General features: G+C 39.9%; 1 protein-coding gene across 1 annotated transcript in view; it reads right to left on the reverse strand.

The window, feature by feature from the left end:
• Nucleotides 1-3,691: 3,691 nt before the first annotated feature.
• The window catches only part of LOC119895160 (polypeptide N-acetylgalactosaminyltransferase 10-like), an 82,808-nt gene continuing 60,936 nt past the window's right edge, over nt 3,692-25,563 (reverse strand). Inside the window, exons 8-14 of the mRNA XM_038708062.1 lie at nt 21,090-21,197; nt 16,855-17,076; nt 11,973-12,089; nt 11,525-11,674; nt 5,540-5,758; nt 4,693-4,857; nt 3,692-4,539 (exon numbers count right to left, since the gene is read on the reverse strand). Coding sequence (XP_038563990.1) covers nt 5,594-5,758; nt 11,525-11,674; nt 11,973-12,089; nt 16,855-17,076; nt 21,090-21,197 — 762 coding nt within the window. The 3' untranslated portion in view covers nt 3,692-4,539; nt 4,693-4,857; nt 5,540-5,593. The remainder of the gene's footprint in view (nt 4,540-4,692; nt 4,858-5,539; nt 5,759-11,524; nt 11,675-11,972; nt 12,090-16,854; nt 17,077-21,089; nt 21,198-25,563) is intronic.

Here is a 25,563-nt window from a genome sequence, read left to right on the forward strand (position 1 = left end):
ACTTCCCTCATTTGCTCTGCAGTTACCTGGCCAACTCTGCCCACTCCTCACCTGCAACTCATTCCCTCTTCAGCCACTTATACACTTCCTTTGTTCCTTGCCAGTTCATCCTTATTCAATAAATCATTGAACTGCACCAGTCTGCCTGTTTTGTCCAATCTCCATTGCCCTGCTTAACCCATCATTACAACTAAAGGGCTTGTTTTTGCCACTGATCGTCAGCGTGACCTGTTCTAATGCAAAATGGAGACTGAAAATCAATAGCATCCCGACTACAATATGCACAAACACGGTGCAATTTCATGAACCCAAAAAATATTAATATAAAGCCTTTTGGTGTGCAAAGTTGTTTCTTAAAGGAGAGCATGGGGCGTCTTATTTATAAGGAGTATGATTTCAGTCAATTTAAAAAGAAGCCAGTCACTTAAGAACACCCTTGTAGAACAGCTCCAATCCATCTTTTTAAAAAGCGAGACGTGTTAAAGGATTTGACCCGAATACGTCCACCCAGATCCCTGGTGACCCGAGGCTGCCGTTGTGACACTGACACGGCTGTGATTTTTCCATTAGTGTGTGACTGTGGGGCCATTTACAGCAGCAAAGCCCTGTGGAAGGCAAGTTAGCTGTATTATCATTCAGCTGATGAGGTTATAAGCAGAGCAGTCTTGTCATGCCTATCCTGGCTTGCTGGACTGAGCGAATCAGAGGGAGCTACTGGTTATTAGTCTGGAAGCACGCGTCTCTCCAGAGACCAAAACTAGACTTTCACCAGGAGCCATTACATTTTTTTTTGTATTTGTAAATTTCAACATGCAACTAATACTTCTGTTAGCATTGTTAATACACATGCTAATCTGTTGCTTTTCCTTGTGTCCTGTTTCTGCAGACATATTTTCCAGATATTACAGCTAAAAGTTGACACTGAAGAAGAAATTGTTTTATTTTTCAAGGTAGGATTTCATTAGCAATTTTTGTTTCAGTTTTTATCTCTAGCTCGCATCTCTTTCCATTTCATTCTGTCTGATGTTCATATTGCAAATCATTAAAAGGAGTGGGTGCAATTTACAGGGTCATAATATGAAAGAGGTGAGTGTGGAGCTGGAAATGGAATTCAAATGACAGTGAGTCTCTCCTCCTTTGTAAAATTGACTACACACAGTGCATTACACATACAGTGTCTCAGTAATTGTGAAGATTACCCTCCATTCACTTCTGATTGTCTCTGCATCTGTTTAGAGCTCGAGATGTCAAAGTTCCAATCACACATCTTTTCAAACAGCACTCACAATGAAGACCAGCAGAAAGGGAATGGAAATGTTCTATTTAATCAAAATGTGTCCCAGCCTGTCACTTCAAGCTAATTTCACAGCAGAGCAACAGAACGAGCAATGAGTGTGTTTACCATAATTTCTTAAAGCTTGAAACCAATCAGATTTTATAAACCAAGAAAATTATGGCTTTTAATCCAAGGCCAGGCACATTAATTAAAAGAGCAATAAAATTGGGTGAAAACTTAAACTTATAATTTTTTGGGAAGTAAATAATTGTTTACCATTGACAGCAGGGCAGCCATGTTCGTTCATGTTCAGCTTAACAGAAGTGGTGTTTGGGAAAACATACTTTCAATATTCAAGAGAGCTTTATTATCACTGCCTCTGACAAGAAAATTACAGTTTCATCTCGATAGGTCTATCAGGTTCCTAGTCATTAAGATATGAAAATCAATATACCAAAGTACCAAATATAACATTAAATTAAACAAAAACGAAATTCATTGAAAAGACGAGGAAATAATTTTAAGATAGAACTATCAATATTAAAATATAATAATAAATGCATATGCAAGTGTAAAAAATTTTTAACTTCTTGCAATTGGTATCTATGTATATTTACATTTGAACTGCACACATACCATATTGATGTTGCTTGACTCTCACATATGACCAAAGTGTGTGCCACTAGTTATTTATTGTGACATGTCTCACTGACTCATAAGTACAAACACACCCAACACACACTTTGTGTTTACAAATTGTTTACATATTGTCAATGGAGTACTGGTTTCCTGTAGATGGACCCATTTTTTTCTGCTATAGGTTGTAGCAAAAATGATCTATTTCACCACACACTATAATCTGCACTAAAGGTATATACTGGCTATGAAGTGGATTACAATATGCCAAATGCTGGGATAAAGTTTTGTGCCACTGTGACTTGTGTATACAATGTGGGGCTTTTCTAGTAATGTCAGCACATTTGTTACTGAATCAACATATGTGTGTATACATGAACGGATATATCAAAGCTAAAAGATTTTTTCTTCGATTGTTAAGACAAAATATTTGAGTTGAGTGCAATCACATGCGAAAAGACCAAGGTTAGAGCAATTTCTGCAGTGGCTTCCACTGTTTGTTTGTTTGACCTTGGTGACATTGATGGCCAATAAGATCTCCTGACTCATACCCAGAGTATTGGATTTTCCACTCAGGTTGATGACTCACTATGTCATCAAAAAAAAGTGAAAGTGGCAAATGATCTTTGAGCCTCAGCAGCTGCTGTTCTTGTGGGGAAATTTTAGCTTGCTCGGCGGCTTTCATCCCCAAGCTGGGTAGAGATGATGAGTTTGTTTGACCTCTGTTTTATCAGATTTCCAATAAGACGTCTGCACTCATACAGGTGCTGAATCAAGGACCTGAGTTGTCAATTACACAGTGCTGGACTGGGAACCCAATGTCCTCGAAGAGTGTCATCATTTGGTTTGAATCTTTCGTTCTCTGGTGCTATAAGTGGGAGCGAAAACAACTACACACTATAGGTTATTTAGCAAAAGCAATGTTTCATGTAAGTTGTTGCAGTTGATGCTGTGGAGTGGCATTATTGCCTTCAGTAGATTTGTATATTTTAATAGCTTGTCTCTCTCATTGTTTGCTCATTATGGTTGACATACACACAAGTTTGATAAAGTGTCAAACTCAGAGACCTAACTTCAGTCCCCAGCAGTGTCTTCCATAGGCACTTTTTAGTCAGAGGGGGAACAACTACCTTCAAGTTAGTGGACACAACCTTTCAGTGGGAACATATGGGGCAAAAATAAACCTGCTTGCTTGTTTTTGCTCGTAAAACTCTTCAAGTGACAAGTGAAAAGAAGCACAAATATATATTCTGACTGTGATGTCAGTTTCACAGGTATTTGGTCAAATTTGGACAAATTAAAGCATGGGTCACTTGCGGGCAGCAGAAACAAGCTGTTTACATTGACTTTATTAGGTACACCTTGCAAGTAACAGGTTGGACCCCATTTGGTCTTTAGATCTGCCTCAACTCATTGTGGCATACTTTCAGCAAGGTGTTGAAAACATTCCTCAGAGACTTGGATCTATATTGACATGATAGAATCACGCAGTTACTGCAGATTTGTCGGCTGCACATCCATGATGTGAATCTCCCGTTGCACCACATCCCAAAGGTGCTCTGTTGGAGTGAGATCTGGTGACTGTGGAGCCCATTGCAGTACAGTGAACTTATTGTCATGTTCAAGAAACCAGTTTGAGATGATTTGAGCTTTACCACATGGTGCATTATCCTGCTGGAAGCAGCCATCAGAAGACTGGTACACTGTGGTCATAAAGCGATGGACATGGTCAGCAACAATACTCAGGTAGGCCATCGCGTTTAAACGATGCTCAGTTGGTACTAATGGGGCCCAAAGTGTGCCAAGAAAATATCCCCCACAACATTACACCACCATCACCAGCCTGAACCGTTGATACAGGGCAGGAATCTTCTCCAAATTTCATGGAAATTCAAGTTTTAGATGAGACATTTCCGTCTGAACCAAAAATATGAACCAGCATGTTGGTGGTAGATGAAACTCTGGGAATAACCAAAGTCATGAGAATTTATTCTCTTTGGACTTTTATGGCAATTCATCCAGTAGTAGATATTTCCCTCACCACAAATATGGTGATAGTAGATCAAAGTCACAGATCACCAAAGTCATTAGGATACATCATCTGGGGACCATGGATATCATAGCAAAGAAAATTCTAAGCATTTAGATGAAAAAAATATTTGAGATAGAAACAGCCATAACTTATGTATATTGGTTGCTTCATTGCTCAGTAGAAAAATACTTTCACATTTGCACTCGACACGATTATGTTTCTTCAATAAAAGACATTCTTGCAATGTATCTGCACACTGTGCAGGAATAATTAAATAGTTAAAACAATGTTTCCAGTTCCCATCGAGTTATTTCTTTGAAAAATGTCCCACATATCACCATCTGTTGTTTTGGTACCTTCAATGAAAACACAGGGAACAGATACTTCTCATTGTTGGAATTGTTAAGGCAACAATTGAAAAAAGTAAAAGAGGCAAAAGAATAGCCAAATCAATCCAGCAGCGTTTGTGTTTAACAGATTTAAACTGACAACGAAAGACTTGATTTCAAATTCTTGAGGTCCAAACTTCAGTCTGTAAGAGCTGTGTTTTCTGGGTTCCCACAGGACAATCAGGTTTCACCGGGGTTCTTCCACCCTGGGGAAGGACGAGATACAGATAGTTATTGAAATAGTTTGTTTGTTTGTTTTTTTATGCTTTTTCATCAGTATTTTTAAGTAAGTGAACATCAGTTGACAGTTGATTTGACTGTTTGTAGCTTTGGTTCTCAAGCAAGAGTGATTCTTTTACCTCCTTCCTCATCACAAGCCGATGCTGTATGATTGTATTCTGGATGTTGTTGTGTGTGTGTGTGGTCCGACCAGCTCTTTAGCTCTCAGCCAGCACACTGGATCACTGCTGTACCACGGGGGGAATGTTTCTGAAGCAACACGTTATTCACTTGCGGCTTCCATTCTTATGTAGACAACAGAGAAACAGGGGCAAAATTAACAGACAGCTCACACAGTGTGTTGTTTAGTTAGAAAATGTGATATTCAACAGTTTATATGAGGCCGGTGTAATTCTGTTGTTCTCATCAACAAATCCCAAGTCTCAGTAATGTCCTTAAACAGCTAGGCACTGTAGTTTTAAACAAATGTTACTCAAACAAGAGGAATTAGTGCATTTGTTGACTAATTTCAGTTGCGGATAAATATACATTTGTGAGTATTTCTGGTAGCAGGTTGGTGTATCAGATCGAGTTAGTATAAACGAATTAAGGAACGTCTCGGTATAACTCTGTGGCTCATTAATGTGTTTCTGGACATGGAGCTCTATTGCACGAACGAATAACACATCAGGTTTTGGATACTCACACAATAGTTATTAGCAAGATGCATTTATAATTGTCTTTAAATGGAATTTGTTAACAAGGGGAAAAAAAATCACTTATCCTTTTAAAGGCACAATCCACTTTCTATAACCTGATCCCATTAGCATCCAGTAATTGTGCTAAGTGAGGTCATCATTCAACACACTCTCAAACTACATATCCTAAAGGACTTCCAGGTGTTTGACTGAAATAACAAACTTGAAATACAGATACATATTTCCTGACAAAACAGGGTAAAATAAAAGTTATTCATGTATTATTCACCTGATCAAACGTGATCATTGTTTCATGATCTTTTTCTCTGATAGACGCCTCATCTCACCGTTGGCCTCGGTTGAAGTGCTCCAGCACGGTGGCGTTGGTTCTCTCAAACAGCCACTGTTGGCTGGGGGAGGAGGGGTCACATGTGTTCATGAAGACCCGCCGCTCGCTCGGGCTGCTGTCTATACAGCTGTTACTGACAGGGTGATACAGACTCTTGTCCTGGAGAAAATAAAAGAAAAAGATAACAGTCCCATTCACACATAAGTCGTTCACTTTTTTTCATAGGGCATTCATTTCCTTCCTGACATGATTTTGGTGAAAATATGTAGTGCCGTTGAGTGAAACATCATACTAAAATTTAGTACAGGAAACTTACATTTTAAATTAAACAAAAAGCTCGCATCTTTGTCTTTACCAAATTCAGCTTCCACTGGTTCAAAGAAAAATGGGGAGAGAAGTTTATTTCAAACATCATTTAATCTTCCCAAAGATCCTGTTTCTGAGTTAAGGCTTGTGCAGACTACACAACTTTCAGCGTCGGCCGATCGCCATGCTGTGCAGACTACACAACTGCCATCTTGTGACGGGAGTGTTGAAGTCGTTGTGGCGTTCAGTGTGACAGTGGGTCACACACTACGTGAGCTGACAGCAGCTGTGTCACCCACTGGCTGGTCTCCAAACCACGTTTTGTCAAGAAAGCACACGTGTAATGTGAAACGGGCTAAAAATCGTGTAGTGTGAACTAGGGTTCAATTTTTTTAGACTTGATGCCCAGGAGAAAGCCATTGTTAATGTGAAGATGTGTATTACTCAAACAGACTGAGAAACTGATTTGGAGTGATGACAGAAAGTGAGGTTCAAAATGATGGAGGCAGGTGATGTCTTGTTCAAAGGTGCAGGATGTTGTTTTAGTGGCTTTTTTTAATTGTTCGCTGTTTGTGTTGCTATTCTTTTATATTGCCCTTTGTCACTGGGTCTTTGCTGGCAACTATAGAAGTGCCATGTATGGCCTAAAGTTCTGTTTTTGGACTAGATGTTGAAAGGGCCATTGTCCTTGCATAAACAGGCTTTGGATGTTTTCTTCTAATCAATGATAAAAGTACTGGCTTATTTATTCAAACTATTATAAGCAAAGTGGGGTCAAAGGATAATGATTCTGTTTTTAAACCTTGACCTTATTACAGTGGGGGGGGGTTGCATTATTTATAATGATTCATAGTGTAACCTTGCTGATAGCTTTAAGTCACAAACCATGATTTAATTTTTTTTTTTTTTATGAACTTTATTTTGCACAATCTCCTGGTGTAGTTTGAATTAGAATAAGTGTTGTTTCTGTAGCTGTCACCGCAGAAAACATATTGTTACCTTTTATTCTTGTTGTCCACCTTAAATCTGCATTAAGACTGGCATATTATCAACTCATACATTTGTTATCTTAAACAGTTGTTTATTTACACATCCAGCAGACATAGATAAACATTAGCATTCATTTGGGGTCATGTTTGTGTCCACCTGATGTTCATCCTCCTTTTAGCTCTGTTTTACCTCCACCAACTCCTGAGGGAAATATCTAGCTCTTCAGCTGTCAAATGTTTCATCAACTAGTCGCTAACTTTGTCTATCTGCCTCTTGGTGCTGAGCAGGTTATGTACAGTGGGTTCATCAAAGCTTTACTGCTGCCTGCTGCTGCTGCTGCTCCTGCTGGGACGGAGGTTCCTGAAAGTGGTGAAGGACTGAACCAAACCAGTCAAGTTGCACATGATAAATCCATAACAATGTGCTGGAAGAGGCAAAAACACATAGATGAGGGGAACTACAGCGGTGGGTGATCTTTGTTGGTTCCTCACAAGTAACACAGCGTTAAAGCCACAGGGTGTTTTGAAAATTTCTGACTTCAGCGCCTCCAATGGTAGAATGAAAATATACACAGTGGCAGACACCTGTATGTTGTCCTCTTACATTTAATCTTTTATGTATGTTCTTATACTATTATTATTATTCCCATTGTTATTACTAATTTTGTTATGGCTTATAAATATATGTATTGTGTTTCTATCCTTAACCTTTCCTCTCCTATACTCCTTATGTTAGTCTGTCCACATTCAAATCATCTAGGGTTTAGGTCAGAGCTGTGAAATTGTTTTGGTGTTTACCTCTCGTTGTTCCTCTCCTCTCCTGGAATGTTCATTCAAGGCCGAGAGAGGATCTCTGTCCCCCAAAACATAGAAACCTAGACTTTGTAAATGATGATGCATCCCTTTGCACCATTTAATTTTTTTTTTATACCAGTACTGTCCCATGTTTATGTAGAAACAGGTGCCATACAAATTCATTTTAATTAGAGCTGAAATATGCTAGCATCACATAAATCATTCTTCACATAGTGGCTTTAAAGAAACAGGACCACGGTGAGTGTAACATCTGCTGTTTCTGCATCCTTTAATTTTCCCTCACATTCATTTAATTAGATATCTCACAGATGGTCACCACTATGTTGAGATGATTGACTTATAGTGCTTTCACACCTGTAGTTTGGTTAATTTGGTCTGAACCAAGGGAAGAAAATTATACATTGTTGGATTTTGGCATTTATGCAGCACCTTGCTTTGCTTTTGATGTGTATATTTATGTTCTTTGATGTCACAAAGAGCTCATGAAGAAATAACTGATTATAAACATTATTAGTATTATTAGACTGCATGTTATGAACAATGATGTAGAGACAGGATGAAAAAGAGGCATGCAGTGCAGTGATGATTTGGGGCTTATTACTGTGGGATCGCTGTCACACAATTTTTAATGGACTTAATGAAAAACTAAGTAGACGGAGTACAAGCACAGCATTTTTAACAGCTTTTAACCTATTAATCATGGAAAATACACACACTGATGTGCACACGTGGGTACCAAATGATTTGCATAAATACATACACGGCATATATAGATCGCTTGCTGAAGAGATTTCATGATTAGCAGATGAATTTATAGTTTTTGCAGCGTTAAAAGGCAATGCAGGAAAGCAGAGTGCAGATGGAAAAAATCCAGTCTCCAGTCCATCACCTCAGTATGAAGGAATTTTTATAAAACTACAATAAAATGGTTAAGGATGCAAGAACACACTATTTTTCTGAACTCATTACTACACATCAACACAATTTAAGACCAGACCAGTAGATCAGCTGGTAAACCCAGCCCCTCCTTGGGCCTCAGCTGAAAGTACTGATGATTGTGAATTAGGGCTGCAGCTAACGATGATTTTAGTATTCGAAGCTTCGATAGATTATTTCAACGATTCATGTGTCGTTTAAGAAGTACTTCTGCTTGGCGGCAGAAACACCGTAATTCTGGTAGCTGCATAGCTGCACAAACAAAGTTTCTTGGCTCAGTGTGTTTGTCTGACTCTGATCGTCACTGTTCAATCAGCAATTTTCGAGCCTACATGGAACCGTCCATGCAGGCTTTGGTCGGCTTCACTGTTTCAACTGTGGCTTACCCCCTTGATCGGTGACAGGGACCACACACACACTACAAGAGCTGACAGCAGCTGTGTCACCCGACACTGGTCTCCAAACCACGTTTTGTTAAGAAAACACACGTACGAGAATCTAGAATGAAAGGATGGATTAGCACACGCAGGTAGCAGGGATTGTCTGAGCTACAGAGAGAGCTGGAGGTGAGTAAAAAGGTGCATCTCCCTGACACCCAGTTAACTCCTGACTGTGAGGTTACAACTCGGCCCAAAAAAGGAGAACAGCAAACGCGCATGTGCACATTTCAAGCTGAGGTCTGCGTCTTACTTTGGCTTCAACTCAACAATCAGTCATGATTTCAGTTAAATGCTGAAGTTGCTGTTACTGTTACCTTACGGCTGCTTTTTGTTCAGGTGCTGTCGTGCTGTTGCCAAGGCGACATAAGTTTCGTTTTACGTTTGATGCTTTCTTTAACTTGAAATAATCCCATACTTCGGACACTTTGTTCTTTTTCCCTCCCTATTTTCTCTCTTCCTCTACTTTGCAAACAGCTCCATTATAATCACGTCGTGTTCACAGCGTAATTGCGATGTGCGACAGTAATAAATGTCCGTGCGAAACACTGTGCAGTATAGTTAAATTGATTAAACGAAGCATCGTTGCGAAGAATTTCTGTCCATGCATTTTATTAATCGATTTTATCGATGAATCGTTTCAGCCCTATTGTGAATTGTTATTTTACTGATTAGGTGGTGTCAATCAGAGCCTCTATTACTCCCTCTGCCTCTTACTCAGAGGTCCCTCACCAGTAACAGAATAGTTTTAACCAGTTTTATGCCATTGACTTGTGTGAGGTTTTAAAAACAGTATCACAAATGAGAGTGTCTTCCAGCCCACTTGATGTAATACCAACAAATGTTTTACTGAAAGTAATTGATTCTGTCAGGCCCCATTTGATTTCTGTTTTTAACAGCTCCCATTTCCCAACTCTGTTTTATAGCAAAGATTTTAGAAAAATAGTGTCAAAACAACTGCTCTCTGTGGGCGGGGATTGATCACAACATCATGTTAGAAAGACTGAGGCACTGGGTGGAGACCTCTGGTACTGCCTTGGAATGGTTTTCATACTGCCTGTCAAACAGGAGGGTCTGTGTCTAACTATGTCGCTTCATTCTGTCCAGTTAAATATGGTGTGCTTCAGGGGACGGCCTTAGGATCCATTTATTTTCCTTGTATTTGCTTCCCTACCTTATCCAGAAACATGGTGTTTCTTTTCCTATTTATGCTGATGACACACAGATGTACTTGACCGTCAGATCCACAGACCCTGGAATGCTGAGTTCACTTACCAACTGCTTCTGTGAAGTCAAAAAATGGATGTCAAATAATTTCTTCCAGCTGAACTCAGACAAAACAGAGATCCTGGTCATTGGGTCTCAGCAAATGGCAAATACTGCCATCTGCTGGTTCCCTAGTGAATTACATTAACCCTGTTGCAAAGAATCTTGGTGTCTGGTTTGATAGTAGTTTAAGTTTTGAGCAGCACACCACAAAGCTTGTGCAATCATGTCTTTACCAGCTTAGAAATATATCAAAACAATCAATGTTAACTTTTAAGGACACTGTACTCCAACAGCCTTTTTACTTGTCCCAAAAATCTATTGATGGACTCCGGACTGTCAAGAACTCAGCTGCCAGGCTTGTAACCACAACTAAGAAATATGACCACATCACCCCTGTTTTAGCTTCATTACACTGGCTCCCATTATGTTTTAGAATTGACTTTAAAAATCACTTTTAAAGCTCTTCATGGCCTCTCGCCCTGTTATATTTCTGACCTTTTATACACATCAGCATATGCCATGAGATCCTCAGGCAGGTCGGCTGTCTGTTCCAGAGTTTCGACTGAAAACTAAAGGGGACAAAGTCCCTTCTTAAAACATACTTTTCCTGATTTTATTTTATATATTTTACATTTACTTTAAACGTGTATTTTAGTCTCAAGCGTTTTCTTGCTTTTATCTTGTATTTGTTTTTGTGTGTTTTATTGTCTTTACACTTGTTAAAGCACTTTTTTTTGTGTAACATGAAAAGTACTCTACAAATAAAGAGGAGGAGGAGGAGGAGGAGGAGTAGTACTAGTAGTAGTAGTAGCAGTAGTACTAGTTGTTTAGCTAAAATCACATACTTGCTATGTGCTATCATAACATCCTGTAGTTGGTTCGTTTGCTTTCACAACGAGTCAATTTGGAAGTGCACTGAGACCACCCTATTTAAGCAGTCTCTCTGCAGTTGTTTGACCCAAACGAACCGTACTAACTGGGAAAACACAGGGTTTGTTTTAACCAGACCAAACAGGTTAGATGTGAAAACACCCTTAAATGATGCTTAGCTGACCAAAGAAATCACAAAGGCAGAACAGTGTGAAGGCTGAAAAGAGGATACAGCAGTAAATACCACAAATTTCAACAAGTAAAATAACTCCAAACTCTGTCTCCTCTTTCCTCTCCAGTACCTTTCTGTAGCGCCACAGCTGGTTCCCTTTCATGCCATGACAGTCGAACAGGGTGACAGGGCTATTGTGAGAGATGGCATCGAAGCAGACCTTCCTTGTGTGCATGGGGTCACCCACCCGAATATCCTCCCTCCAACCAAATGTTAACACCTGCAGGGAACACATAGTTACACCAACAGAACGTACCACTTGAGTCATGCTAGTGCAGATAAATGTTTTCAAATAAATTAACAGAGATAAGCAAAAAGGCAGACTTCCTCTTCCAGTTAACAATTCTTAAACAACTGCCCAATAGGCATATGTGTTTTTCAGCCCTGCTTGAGCATGTTTGTGTGTCATGGTCATTTCAGATACAACATTTGCAGCACAGCGCAACCATACAGCAATGTCAGGAAATTGAGACCTTGTGAGGTTTTATACCAGAGAAAGTGTAATGAAAGATCCTCACCTGTCCATGACTCCATGCCACTTCACCACGCCCTTTCACACAGCTCTCCAGGCGGATAGGGCTCCCTGACACAAAGTGTTTGATCTCCATACACATCCCACTCCCCATGTTCCGTATCTACAAAACATACACATGCACACAAAAACACATGGTTATTATTTCTGTTATATTATTTCTGGTAACAGATCATGTGTGTTGTGGCCCTGCTTAGTGAACATTTCCCACTGTATTTAATCACACATTTCTTGTCACTTTCAACCTATACTTTACCTTTGGATCTAAATTAAATAATCCTAAAATTATCTCAGAATCAGCTTTTATTGCCAGGAATTTGACTGATTGTACATTGCTCACGATGTGCTTACTCATACAAAAATACAAAATCACAATAAAAATAAGATAAAATCAGACACAGACTTCAGTGTAGACAACACAAATATACACACTATGAACATAAACAATATAGACATATTAACAAATACTGCAGTGAGCAGAGTGCAAAGGATGCAGGAGTATGTACATGTCGGAGGTAGATGTAATATACAGGAACATATACATACACACATGTACACAGTGCAATGAAGCATCATGCAAAGGTTCATGGGGCGGGTCTGCGCGCTGGGGGGCTGGGGGACGGGACTGAATGAATGATGGGGCCAGTGAGGAGGACCATTCTAGCCTCCCTATGACCTCCTTCACCTTTCCCCCTTTGGTCATGTCTCACAACATACACCCTTAGGACTCTGGGGGGCGGGCAGGCTGCAGGGCGTTTGGTGGGTGAGGCTGCTTTATTGCGGCCTCGCCCTTCTTCCTCCCCCACTGGCCACCCCTCAATTTTAATTACACATTAGACACAGAGGGCTTGGGAGGTGGGAGGGGCACGGTGGGAGGCTCCACTACCTGACACTTCACAATCCATGACATGCATCCAACACAAAACAAACGGGGGGCGTGCTGGGCATGGGGGATTTCGGCTGGCGCCGGCGGCCTTAGTTTTTTCCGGTGCTTGGGGGACGGCAGACTTTTATTGGCGGGTGCACGGTGACCTGTGCGGCGTGTTTGCTGCCGGGCTGGGACTTGCTGCTGGTGTCTCTCTCCGCTGGCTTTCGCTGTCGTGTTACTCCGCTTGCTCTCTCTCGTTTGCCCAACCTCGCACGCGGGATTCGCGGGGGGCTGCTGGGCATTGGGTGTCGCCGTGCTCGCGCAGTGTACGCGTTGGGCTCGTCACTTGTGCATTGGTGTTGATGATTGCGTGGCATTTGGGCGTTTTGGTTGTTCGCTGTGCGGCGGTGGGGTGCTGGGTGGGGGGGGGAGCACTGGTCTATGTTGTGTGCGTGCTGCTCTTCCGCGGGTTACGCTTCTTGCGTTCCTTCGGCATTACGTTGTCAACTGGCATTTGGGTCGGGGTCTTCCGCGTTTGCATCGCGGTGCATCTGGGAGTCTTTGTTTTTTTGATTGATTTTTTATTTTTTTCTTTCTCCCGCCCCTATTGGCTACTGGGGTTCTTGCCAACCTGTTGCTGAGGTTGGAGTGGCACAGTCGGGGTGTCCCACTCTCACTAACAACTACATTCTTTAACAGGCTTATGCGCACACACATGTACACACACACACATACAGACAAATTCACCACACGCACACAGACACACACAGTCTCACACATAGACACAAACAAATTTAGGTTGCCCCAGGTAGAATTATTCCTGATGCTTTTTGTTCAGTAACTTATTCAAATTAACCTTCCATCCCCCTTCTCTTACAGGTCTTGTCCTTTCTCTGTGCTGTCTGTTTGTGCCCCCCCCATCCCCGTGTCTGCCCCCCTGTCCGGCCCAGTGACAAATCAATACATAATTAAATAAATAATAAAACAGACAAAGGAGTATATTAATACTCTCTTGTTAAAGTAAAATCTGTCTGGGCAGGACAGGTTAAAAAAACAAAAAAAACAAAACAAAGCAATTTTGCATAAAAACACAGCCATGAATAAAGAATGGTACCAAAACATCCTCCGAGAGCAGCTTCTCCCAGTTTGGTGACAAACCATGCTTTTCCAGCATGATGGAGCACCTTGCCACAAGGACAAAGTGATAACTAAGTGGCTCGGGGAACAAAACATCAATATTTTGGGTCCATGGCAAGGAAACTCCCCAGACCTTAATCCCCTTGAGAACTTGTGGCCAATCTTCAAAAGGCGGGTGGTAAAAAAAACAAACTCAAATTCTGACAAACTTCGGGAATTGATTATGCAAGAATGAGCTGCCATCAGTCAGGATGTGGCCCAGAAGTTAATTGACAGCATGCCAGGGCGAATTGCAGTGGTCTTTAAAAAGAAGGGTCAACACTGCCAATATCGACTCTTTGCATGAATGTAATTGCCAATAAAAGCCTTTGACACTTATGAAACGCTCATGATTATACTTCAGTATAGCATAGTAACATCTGACAAAAATATCTACAAACACAGAATGAGCAAACTTTGTGAAAACCAATCCTTGTATCATTCTCAAAACGTTTGACCGCAACTCTACACATGGAAGGGCCAACAATCCTGTGTTACTGCAAACATGTTTCATTGCTGTTTTTGTCTGTTGTTATCACTGGGAAGAACTTTCACTAGTATTTCATTTTTAATGAGTCAAAAACCTTTTCTTGAATTGAGCATTATGCACTTTATAGCACCATGCCCGAGTGTTTGAGTTACATAGAGATTGTTAGATACATATTTTAACTCCAGATTCTATTATAGGCACAGCCCTCTAACTCTATCACTAGTGGCTTCATGTCACACATGAAGTACTGAAAGGAATTTAGTCCACGTGCACACAGGTAAAGCTGGTCGTCCACTAATCAGAAGATCAATGTTCGATCACAGGCTGTTCCAGTCGGTATGTCGAAGTGTCCTTGGGCATGATACTGAACCCCTAAACTGAACTTTTGTTATGAATCTGAGCCATTGAACTCAGTTTCCCACAATCCTGCAGGAATTTACATCTATATGTGAACTCTGCCCATGGAACCAGCTTTCACCTACCATTGCTCAGTTTGACCTCATGACATCACCAGGTTTGCACGCACGCACGCACGCACGTACGCACGCAGCCTTTTGTTCTTTAGAGCATTTTTATTTGGTTTCATCTTGTTTCTTTTGATATTTTTCACATAAATGCTTGTGAACATACAGTACATGCTGGTTTCTTTAATGTTGCAAAAGAGTGAACATATCGCCAGCCTCTTCTATGTAGATCTCCAAATCCTTCAACCTACTAGCTATTGATGGTAATTTGGTTATAGTTTTGTTACAGATTAATAACTCACCACTCTGAAACTCTTGCTCCAGTCCGCGTTGCCAAGCTGGTAAGGGGAACATATACAGCGGAACCAAAGCCTTGTTTACCGGCTTCTCACGACCCACCCTACTCTACTTCTGATTGGCTAGTAGTCCTTAACGAGGAACTGCGCATGTGCAACTCCCAACAAACAAGTTAATTATTAATCAGAGTTTAGCATATTTTATGATACTAAATTAGTTAATTGATTATCATTTTTTCTACTTTGAGAGTGGTGCCCCGAGGTGAATTTAACAGTTCACTTATATTATTAATTTTTTTAAAAGTAAAGTCCTTATAGGCAAGTGCTGGCACTCGGCGGCCATCTTGATAACGCCTCCAGGCAGTTATTATGGACTAACAAGATCAGGCCGTATGTAGAGCGAGCCATAACTGCACTTTCACTGGTCACTGGGACATAAAAACGCATGCATAGAATCAGCAGTAAAATCTGATAAGAATCGCTGAAACAGTTTGATGACTTTGCCCCAAAATAAGGTTTAAATAGCGCTTTCCCCGATGGTTTTACTTCTACTACTTTTGAAATCATTCTCAAGTGCTTGTGTTGAAGAAAAATGGGAGTCGATTGTCTGGTCTCCAATTTATCCCCAAGCTGAGAGCGGGGTGAGGCCCACACAGCACGTATGCGTGGACAAGAGTTCTTTCAGTGCTCCCTGTGGATGCAAGGGATAAACCCACTAGCTATAGCCTCATACATATACTGTACATGTGCCTCTGCTACAGTATTACCAGTAGAAAAACTGTTTTCCTGCCTGTGTCCCGCTTTTGGAACATGCAACCACCCACTTTAGTTGGACTAGTAGATTCTTACATGAATGGCCAAGTATACTTGGGCAAGACACTGAACCCCAACATGCTCCCTCTGCCATCAGTGTATGAATGTGTGAGTGTAAAGTGTTGTAAACCACTTTGAGTGATCAGTAGACCGCAGACAGCTCAGTTGCTGTATGAATACAAGTCCATTTAGCATTTGTTCCGTGAACCAGAGTGCCTTTAGGCATTAAAAAGGTTTTCCACAAAATTTATGGCGATGTAGAAATCACTGACATTTTCAAACAAAGGATGAAAACACAGTTTTAACTTTGCTTTCAGCAGTCATTATACAGTACATTTATTTACGCATTTCCTTCTCTAACTAATTCCTCTAACTTTTGTCAGTTTTCTTTTTAATTTCTTAAATAATAACAAGCTAGAGGTCCTTGTGCTGACAGTTAGATGGAGTTTATTACCTTATTATCAGATGACTTTATTCTCCCACACCCCTGTCACTCAGGTATCTATTTGAGCATCTCTGAAATGATGATATGTGCTGTGTGCTTCTGATGTGTTAAAATAGAGATGCAAAGTTCTGGTCCATCCTAGCAAGTTAAGATAAGTTTGTGCTCTGTTAATTTATCATTGCTGTGTGGGCAAGCATGGGTGCACCCATTTCCCAATCTGTGTGTATTTCACCAATATCTAATATCAACTTCTAACATTTACCTTGGACCTAACTTCCCCACAATGTTCAAAGTAATTTCATAAACAAATCCTTACCTCTCCCCACGCTGCAGCAGGAGGCTCCACCGGTGGGTAGTGTTTGGGCAGATCCCAGGCCACTTCACTCATGAACCACTTAAAGCTTTTGCAGTTAAGGCGGTTCCTCAGCTCCTTCTGGCCCGTCATGTCTCCTGCTGACAGGTGGCGGTACTCGGGCCGACGCTGGTACACGTATTCTGCATATTCGTCCATCCAGACCTCTGCCACACGTTTTAGGTTCTGAAATCAAATCAAATAGAGACTCAGGAGGAAAGATTAATTCACTAAACAGCATATTTTTCTTGCACGGCATTTCAAGTCAAATGTTTTAGCTTTCCAAATGTTTCCATAGTCTGCTGTTAGCACCATTTGGTCTCAGAGAGTCTGCCCCAACAACGGCATCCATTTCTTGACTTTGCCTCAGAGTAACTGCACGTAACAGCAGCTTTTTGCTACTTACAGCTGTTAAAACTTTTAAAACCATGGAAATCCATTCGGAGCCAACTGAAGGTGACCTTATCTGTTGGTCTCCATGAATGCCGTTTTAGTTGGAGTACTATAGCACTTCAATAAAAGAGAAAAACTTTGAAGAGTGAAGAATTTGAGGTATAACAATGATCAGGTTTATTCAGGACCATCAGTATTCCACTAAGGCCCTGTTTAAAGACTGTTGGTCAGAATAAAAAATCTAAACAAAGGTCAGTGTCTTTCAGTTGCACACTGAGCCAAACCATGCCAAGTTTCCATGCTGCAGCAGAGGCATACATAATGAATGGTGTTTGGCTAGACCCCAGATGATTTAGTGCCTTTAGACAATTTCTCATTCTATGTAGGTACTTTGAAGAAGGAACAAAGAAACTTAAGCTCATTCTTCACAGTAACACCTGCGAAGGCTATAAGTTGTAGATAGTGGATACACTGCATACTGCTGCCTCTCGTCTGGTGGTCTTTTGTTAGTGGATGCTGAGCCGACTGTAAAGAGCTCTCATGCAAAGAGGAGAAAGAGGAGAGTACTTAGTAGAGGACGTAGGAAACAAAAACGCTGCCATTTATTATACTGCACCTCTTAAAGACTAGCTTACACTAGGATGAAGTGTGTATGTGTGTGAGTAACTGTACAGTATATGTGTTTGCATGTGTGTAGTGTTTGTGTGTCTGTTTATTTATGTACTTGAGCTTAATTAGACACTCACTCCTTCTCGTTAGCTGATGTATTGAGTTACCCTGTTCGGTGCAGTTCAGGGACAGAGATGTTGGTTTTACAGTATTGCACACTCTGTGTGTGTGTGTGTGTGTGTGTGTGTGTGTATTTGCATGAAAACGATGGCATTTCCAACTATCTTTACTAACTAAATATTTCCAGAGCTGAAATATATTTAGTTTCATATCAAGCCATATTTTAGCACTGTACAAAACAAAATAATCCGTTGTTGTACTATTTTTGTTACTGTAATTTAAATGTTAAAGAGCCTTGTGTGTGACTACTGCATAATAATAATGATAGTTATAATCACTTTTGCTGATCAGATGTCATTTTTAGTTTTGCAAGAGCATCATTGGATTTCGCTTCAATTATGGTTTGTTTAAAGAGGTCATTATGCTCATTTTCACGTTCAAAATCTTATTTTAGGTGTCATTTTCACCATGCGTGTTGATGGCTTCTTTTTACCTATGGAGTGATACATCTTGTCTCTACAAGATCTTTGTTGGGAGTTGCACATGCGCAGTTCCTAGTTAAGGACTACTAGCCAGTCAGAAGCAGAGTAGGGTGGGTCATGAGAAGCCGGTAAACACGGCTTTGGTTCAGCTGGACATGTTCCCCTTACCAGCTTAGCAACATGGACTGGAGCGAGAGTTTCAGAGTGGTGAGTTATTAATCTGTAACAAAAGTATCTTTCATCCATAAAGTTTTAACTGAGCTCTGTCTCTACATCACAGGAACAACTTTATGTCCACTGACTACCTGGAGGGTAGCTAGTGTTTGGAAGGGAGAGGAGAGCTGTGTGCTGCAGCTCACTGTTTTTCCAACGGTGTTTTTGCGGGCGTGTCGGAGTAGCTGCTTGGCAAGCGTTATGATGCTCATTTTGCTTTGTCATTACAAGGATGAAAGGGAAGCGGCTGGACTACAAACGAGCTGTTTTCAGGCAGTTCAGAGCAGAGTTTTCTGTGGGAGATGGGAACTCCATGTGGGCTGGACTTTGGGATTCTTCATTTGGAAAACCTATTACATGCACAAAAAAGGTATTTAACTCAATAAAGGAGAGGAAAACCCCCCAAAGCACAATATGACCTCTTTAAAGAAACCTTACTGAGCCTTCTAGAGACCTGAGAACAATCAAAATGCCAAAAATTGGAATACAGCACTAAATAAATGCACTATTATAGAGATAGGAGATACTGTATTGTTGCCGTAACTGAGCTTTTCAGTCTGTTTAATTTAAAAGCTATAGAATGAATGAAAAATATTAAAATGAGTCAGCCCTCCAGCTTAAAAGAAACAGTATTATATATGCATATAAAGGAAGGACAAACTAACAGTAACTTACAATTTAATATGGATTGCTGTATTTTCTAAAACTGAATCCAATGTAATATTTGTATAACAGTGGCACATAATACACTTATCTAGAAAAAAGACTCAATCAAACCCCACTGATTTTACAAAAGATCAATTTATTAGTCATGGTGGAGCTTTGTCAAGTCTGAAAAAACTAAGTCTGATGATGTCTGATGAAGGGTCAAACGTGAGATTGAAAACTGCTATGTTTTAACAGAAGTGTACTGAGATTAAACAGTGTGGATGTTTATCTAATCAGTAGCTTTTTTGTCCTGGAACTTTACGGAAGTGCCTATTAAATCAGTGGGATACTGTACTAAATTTAGTTTACAAAAATCTGTAAAGCTGATCTAATTTTAGAATATACAGAAAATATGTATCGAAATATAGTCAACATTTCATATTTTGTTTATTGGTTTCCTATAAAATTTTGGCTAAGGGGTGAATTCACAAAGAATGGTTTGCAAACGCAATCTGTCCTGTCTCAATGTACGATTCACAAAATATACTGTGTTAATGATATTACAGCACAAAAGCGCCCATAAAGGTTTGCAGATGAGTGCAATTTCCCCTTGTTTTGCATCTGATTGTGGTTATCCATTTGGCAGTATAAACAATGGCTATGTGCCAAGAACACAGTAGGCGGGATGGCAGAGAAAGGGAGAAAAATGAAATGTTCAGACCGCAAGCTACAAGTCCTGACCAACGAGGTGCAGAGGCATTCCTTAAAAATTCAGGCAAGGAATTTAACAGACAGAGAGAAAACGTGTTTGGGATTAAATATCCCAATCTGTCAGTGCTGTTGATGTTTTCATATGCACATCTTCAGACTGTAAAAGAAGCATGCTTTGAAGTGGAGGACAAAAGAAAAAATATCACAGTGGCATACAAACTTGTCAAACGGGCAGAGGTCCCCCCTGAAGAACGGCCTTTAAATAGCATTAAGTAAAAAATGCTCCAGACGAATCTTGGCCTGGAGGGAATTAACATAGGCTAGTGTCTTTTACAGGACTTTGAAAGTAAGTTTACTATTATTATTATCCATCCATCCATCCTCCCATCCTCAACTGCTTATCCTGCGCACAGGGTCGTGGGGTATTATTATTATTTATTTTTAGGCCATATGGTCCACAAATTTGCCTTTTATGTTTCATTTGTTTAACTGGGATAAGTTTGTCTAAAAATGTATGCCTAGCCCTTTCTCTACTATCGAGACTGTAGTCACCTAAAACGTGAAGGAACCCCATCCCACCTCCAACTACCAGCCTTTAGTTTAGTAGCCACAAATGCAGACTTCTGAGCAGTTTAATTTGGCCTGTCTTTATCTCATGATTCCATCCATCCATCCATCAATTTTTATATTTATACCCGCTTATCCGTGCAGGGTTACGGGTGGGTTGGAGCCAACCCCCGCTGACACTGGGCAACATGATACGATGAGTTCAAATGAAATTTTGCAGTGTGGTCCACTCAGTTTGACTCTTCTACCATTGTTTGATGGAAATCATTTGATTAGCCTTGCTATCAATCTTACCAATACTTTTACTTTCAATAAATCCATTGTTGTGTCATGACTCAGATGTAACAGAGGTGATGTGACAGCATTGTACTAACACTGAACCCCTGTATCAGCCTGACTAATCTGCTGTATTGTCTTTTGGCATGAACCGTGGAGGCATACAGCTTGAAGAATTACCTTTGCCAAGCTGATTCCACCAGGGACCTTGTAGGGGACGTACTTCCTATAGATGTGTCCTACCCTGGAGCAAGGTATGTCCTCCATCCGTCCACCACACATCCACACCTACAGAGAGACACAGATGACAGAAAAGCTCTTTCATCAGATAGATCTATCTTGTATTTGGAAACTTAACATTCAAAGACAGAAAGTTGCGGAAAGCTAAAGGAAGGAGACGTTCAAGGAGATAAGCAGGAAACTGATGGCTAAGAAGAAAGACACATGAAGTACAATGTTTCTAACAGGCTTATAAATCCTAGGAGACTAAGGGGAGAGAGGAGTGAAGGGAGGGAGGAAGGGAGAGCCAATAACAATGAATTGGCACGATATCAGGGGAAGGAAAGAAGACCATATTTTGACATAGTGGTGACCTGACTTCTAAAGTAGCAGGGTCAGATTGGAGAAAGACTAAGCATCTAGGTTTAAACTTTGGTGGCACTGGAGAAAGAATGATAGTGGCAGCTTCAAAAACAGCTAAAAGCAAAAGCTTTTTAGGAAAACAAGGCATTCAGTTTCTCTGAAATATTGCAATTTGAACATGTTTTAAGCACCCCAATGTCTTAAGTAAAAACAAACCTTACTTTACAACAATTTTATCTCTTTTCTCTTCCTTTCCCTTGTCTATCTCACATAGCAGAGACATTCAGCAGTGGCTCCTCATTTTAATCCTACCAACTAAAATGAAGACAACAGTGATGATTTCCTTTCTTGGCTTGCAATGTTGAAAATAAAAAGGCAATGAATGAAGAGGATGAGAAAGAAAGACAGACTTGGAGACAGCAGGCGAGACTGAAAGGGGTTTTGTTTTTAAAACAATAGCAAAATGAGTGGGGAAATGAAAAGCTGGATTTAACATTTAAACAAATAGGTATGGGAAGAAAGAGGTGTAGGGCTTCCAAATTGTTTCAGCAGAGTGACGTCCTTTAATATGTAAAAAGGTTTGAGGCAGGCTGGAGCTGTTGGAAGTTCAAAAACACATCATCCGTGAAATAAGGCAAATGTCACTGCAATGGCTGGTCAGGTTTTGCGGAGATGGACTTATGCAAAAGAAAACCTGTGAGACCAAAAATTACCCTCTGCAGAACTGTGATGGACAAGCTAGCCAACATGGACCCAACACGTTGCCAAGGATTAGGAATCATAAAGGGAGCTGATCCAGTCCTTATGCCAGGCGACGTAGATTATTTAGTAAGTATTCATGGTCTCCAGAGGATGATCCCAAATCTTTCCTCGACAAATACACATTTATTCTTTAGCTAAAAGCTAAAGTATCACAACTGTTTTGTTTACATTCATGACATGTTTTCAGAGATTTACAATAAAAAAAACATAGAAGACAAGTCTTACACTTACAAATGCTGAAAATGTACAAATCCAAGAATGCTGCACAATTTGATTATGCAGTTTAGCCAAAATTACATTTTCTGTGAAAATAATGTGAGCTACCAACAGCCAATCTAGTCTGCATTTCTTCACATCACTGTCACCACTGCGCAACCATAGTCTCTCTGGTCTGTTGTACATGAAGTTCCACTGCCAGAGAACCAACTCAGATTACATGAGTATACTAAAACTCAACTACAAAACAACATAATTCACTCTCACTGCATAAATAAAACATATTGCTGCAAGATAAAAATCCAGCATTGACTAAAAGTACAACTAAAACTCGAGTTGTCTCAAGTGGTGTCTTTGAGTAAATAAAACATAAATGCTTATAGTTTACTGTATTTCAGTGGCTCTGGTCGTATGTTTGCTTCAACTATACATGAATAATAATGACCTAAGTAAAGGCAATGGAGTGCCTCAAGGTTATTTCTGGCTCCTACATGCATCTGAATGGACTGACCCAATATTTTTTAAATAACAGATGGTTTACATGTAGATTTCATCCTGGGTTGACACCTGGACCAGAGGGCAAATACAGAAAGTTGGTAATAAGCAAGATACAAAGCATTCCACATGTCATAAACCATAAAGATAGTTTCTTTGGCCAGCCAATACTGTTTGATGGTGTTGTCGTGGAAAAATGCATCACAAAGCCAGTGCATTACGATGGTAGCAACAGCAATATTCTCCATTCTACTGTTATGAATATTAAAACATCATGTAATTTATTATGTAATGTATGCTTTTAGAAAAGTTTTTCTTTGCCAGTTAGCTAACTTTTACTCAAAATAACTACTTTTCTGGCTCCATCCATGGAGCTTTAATTATTTCTGCCTCCAGAGCAACTCTGTCTTTGAGAAATGTTTGCATAACTGAAAATCCAATCCTGGTGTTGCCTTGCACTATCCTCTCACTTGGCATGTGAGGTCATATTGCTTCCGTGCTCGGTGAGCATGTCTGTACTGTGTGAGTTGGAAATGCTCGATGTTCCCATACCAGTATGATCAGGATGGAGCTTTAGATTGCCTGTACCAATGCAGTGATTGCGTTTCACATGCGGGCAGGACCTGGGTGTCTGTGGGCACAACAGTTTGGTTTTAAGAATTAGCCTGTTAATTTTCTCACCTCAGGAGACCGGCTGTCTGCACTGTATCAGCTAATGGGGATCTTAATAAAAAAGGAAACCCAAATTGGATATCAGAGGGCATAAAGCAGACTTAAGGGGCACAGCTAACCATGTAATTGTATGATCATCTTGGCCAAAATAATAACCTTGGTATGGGATATTAGCTCAATAATTACTGAAGTAAGATGAAAAGCTTCAAAACAGTATTAAAAGATGATAGATTTTCACACCAGGCTAAGTCCTGGGTCATGGCCGGTGTTAGTTGAAGCCTAGGATTTGTTTCACACTCACACCTTCAAATGTCTGTAGTCCCCACATTTTGCTCAGGGTTTAAACACTCAAGGGCAGGGTTACCCTTTACACTTTAGGGTTAAGGTGGAATTATATATCTTGATGTATTGATTTATTGTCCAGCATCAGATTTCAACTGTTGAAACTACCACCACAACACTGAGCAGATGTATTATACATTATCAGGCTGCAGTGTTATTATTTTATACACCAAAGATATTGTATTTTAAGTGAGTTCGTGACATAACAAAATATGTTGCAGTTATGCATATAATTCATCAGTTGCACAACTGTTTATAATTTCTGCCTACACAATGACAATGTGTATTTATAATGGCATTTGTTTTTGTTTTTTTTACATTTGATGCAATTTTATATTTGAAGCTTATTTTACATATCGTATTTTTATTTATACCTACATTTTACTTTACTTTATTTTTTGTAGGCATTTCATGTCGAAAGCAAAGTAAGAATTTCAGTGTACAGGGAAACTTCTGACATACACTTTGAATCCTTGAAAAGAAGGTTACTCATTCTTTTTTTTTAAGCTTACTTGATGTTGTCTGTACCAACAATCACAACTGGCAGAGGAAGAATTGCTAAAAACTTCTATTACCAGGACATCACAACATTGCAACTGTTACAAACAACTGTTAAAATATAATTCATATGAATTTGATCTCTTACTGCTATGGCTAAGCTTTGGTTAGGTCTATTTAAACTAAGCTGTTAAGGTGAAGGAAAGATTGTGGTTAAAAGAAAACAACACTGACTGTTCGTAGAAAACAGGAAACTAAACAGGAATCATCACCCTCAGAGGTCATACATAAAGCTTTTGTTATGTGACTGAATCCAAAAGAAATAAGGATGATTCCATTGCCTGGGAACATTAATTTCCAAGAGGTGCAATGATACAATGACAAAGGGCTAAAAAGGTGGCAGCATGGCTGGTTACATGTTGAGTAACATTTTACCTGTAATTTTAATTGGTTTGTAAAATAAATGAGCATTAAATTAGCCATTGGTTAATAATAAACACATAAAATGAAAACATAGTTGTTGATTTATTATATTGCATTTCTGTCAATAGATCCTTCTAAATGTTACACATTGATCTTTTAATCATTGGTTGATATAACTTTTTCCTTCTGTCCCAGTTAGAACTTTGGTTTTGTCTTCATGTTTTTTCCTGTGTTTAATCTTTCTTGGTTTGGGGTTTTGTCTTTTTCTTTGTAGCCTTGTTTATTCTTTTGTTCATTTGCATTTTAGTTCTGTGTCTTAGAGGGCTTTCACACCTTCCTCGTTTGGTCCGGACTTTCGTACTTTTCATTTTGGTCCAAACCAAAATTGCAGGTGTGAAAGCTCCCATGGACCACAGTCCAGAACAAACAGACGAAATTTGGTCAGACGAAAAGAGGTAGTCTCGGTCCGGATCAAACTGAACCATGGTTCGGTTCTGGTGTGAAAGCATTTTTTGGATGGTTCGGACTATTTTCAGGCAGTTTGGCGGTTGACGTGTAAACCGGAAACAAGCAAATGTACGGAGAAATGCATTGAAATAAGGACACAATTATAATTCTCCCGTGACAGATCATCTTTTCAAACAGATGGCCACTATAGAAGCAC

The sequence above is a fragment of the Micropterus salmoides genome, unplaced genomic scaffold, assembly GCF_014851395.1.
Source record: "Micropterus salmoides isolate LMB-PRFRI ecotype aquatic unplaced genomic scaffold, ASM1485139v1 Ms_hic_scaffold_9, whole genome shotgun sequence".
NCBI lineage: Eukaryota > Metazoa > Chordata > Actinopteri > Centrarchiformes > Centrarchidae > Micropterus > Micropterus salmoides.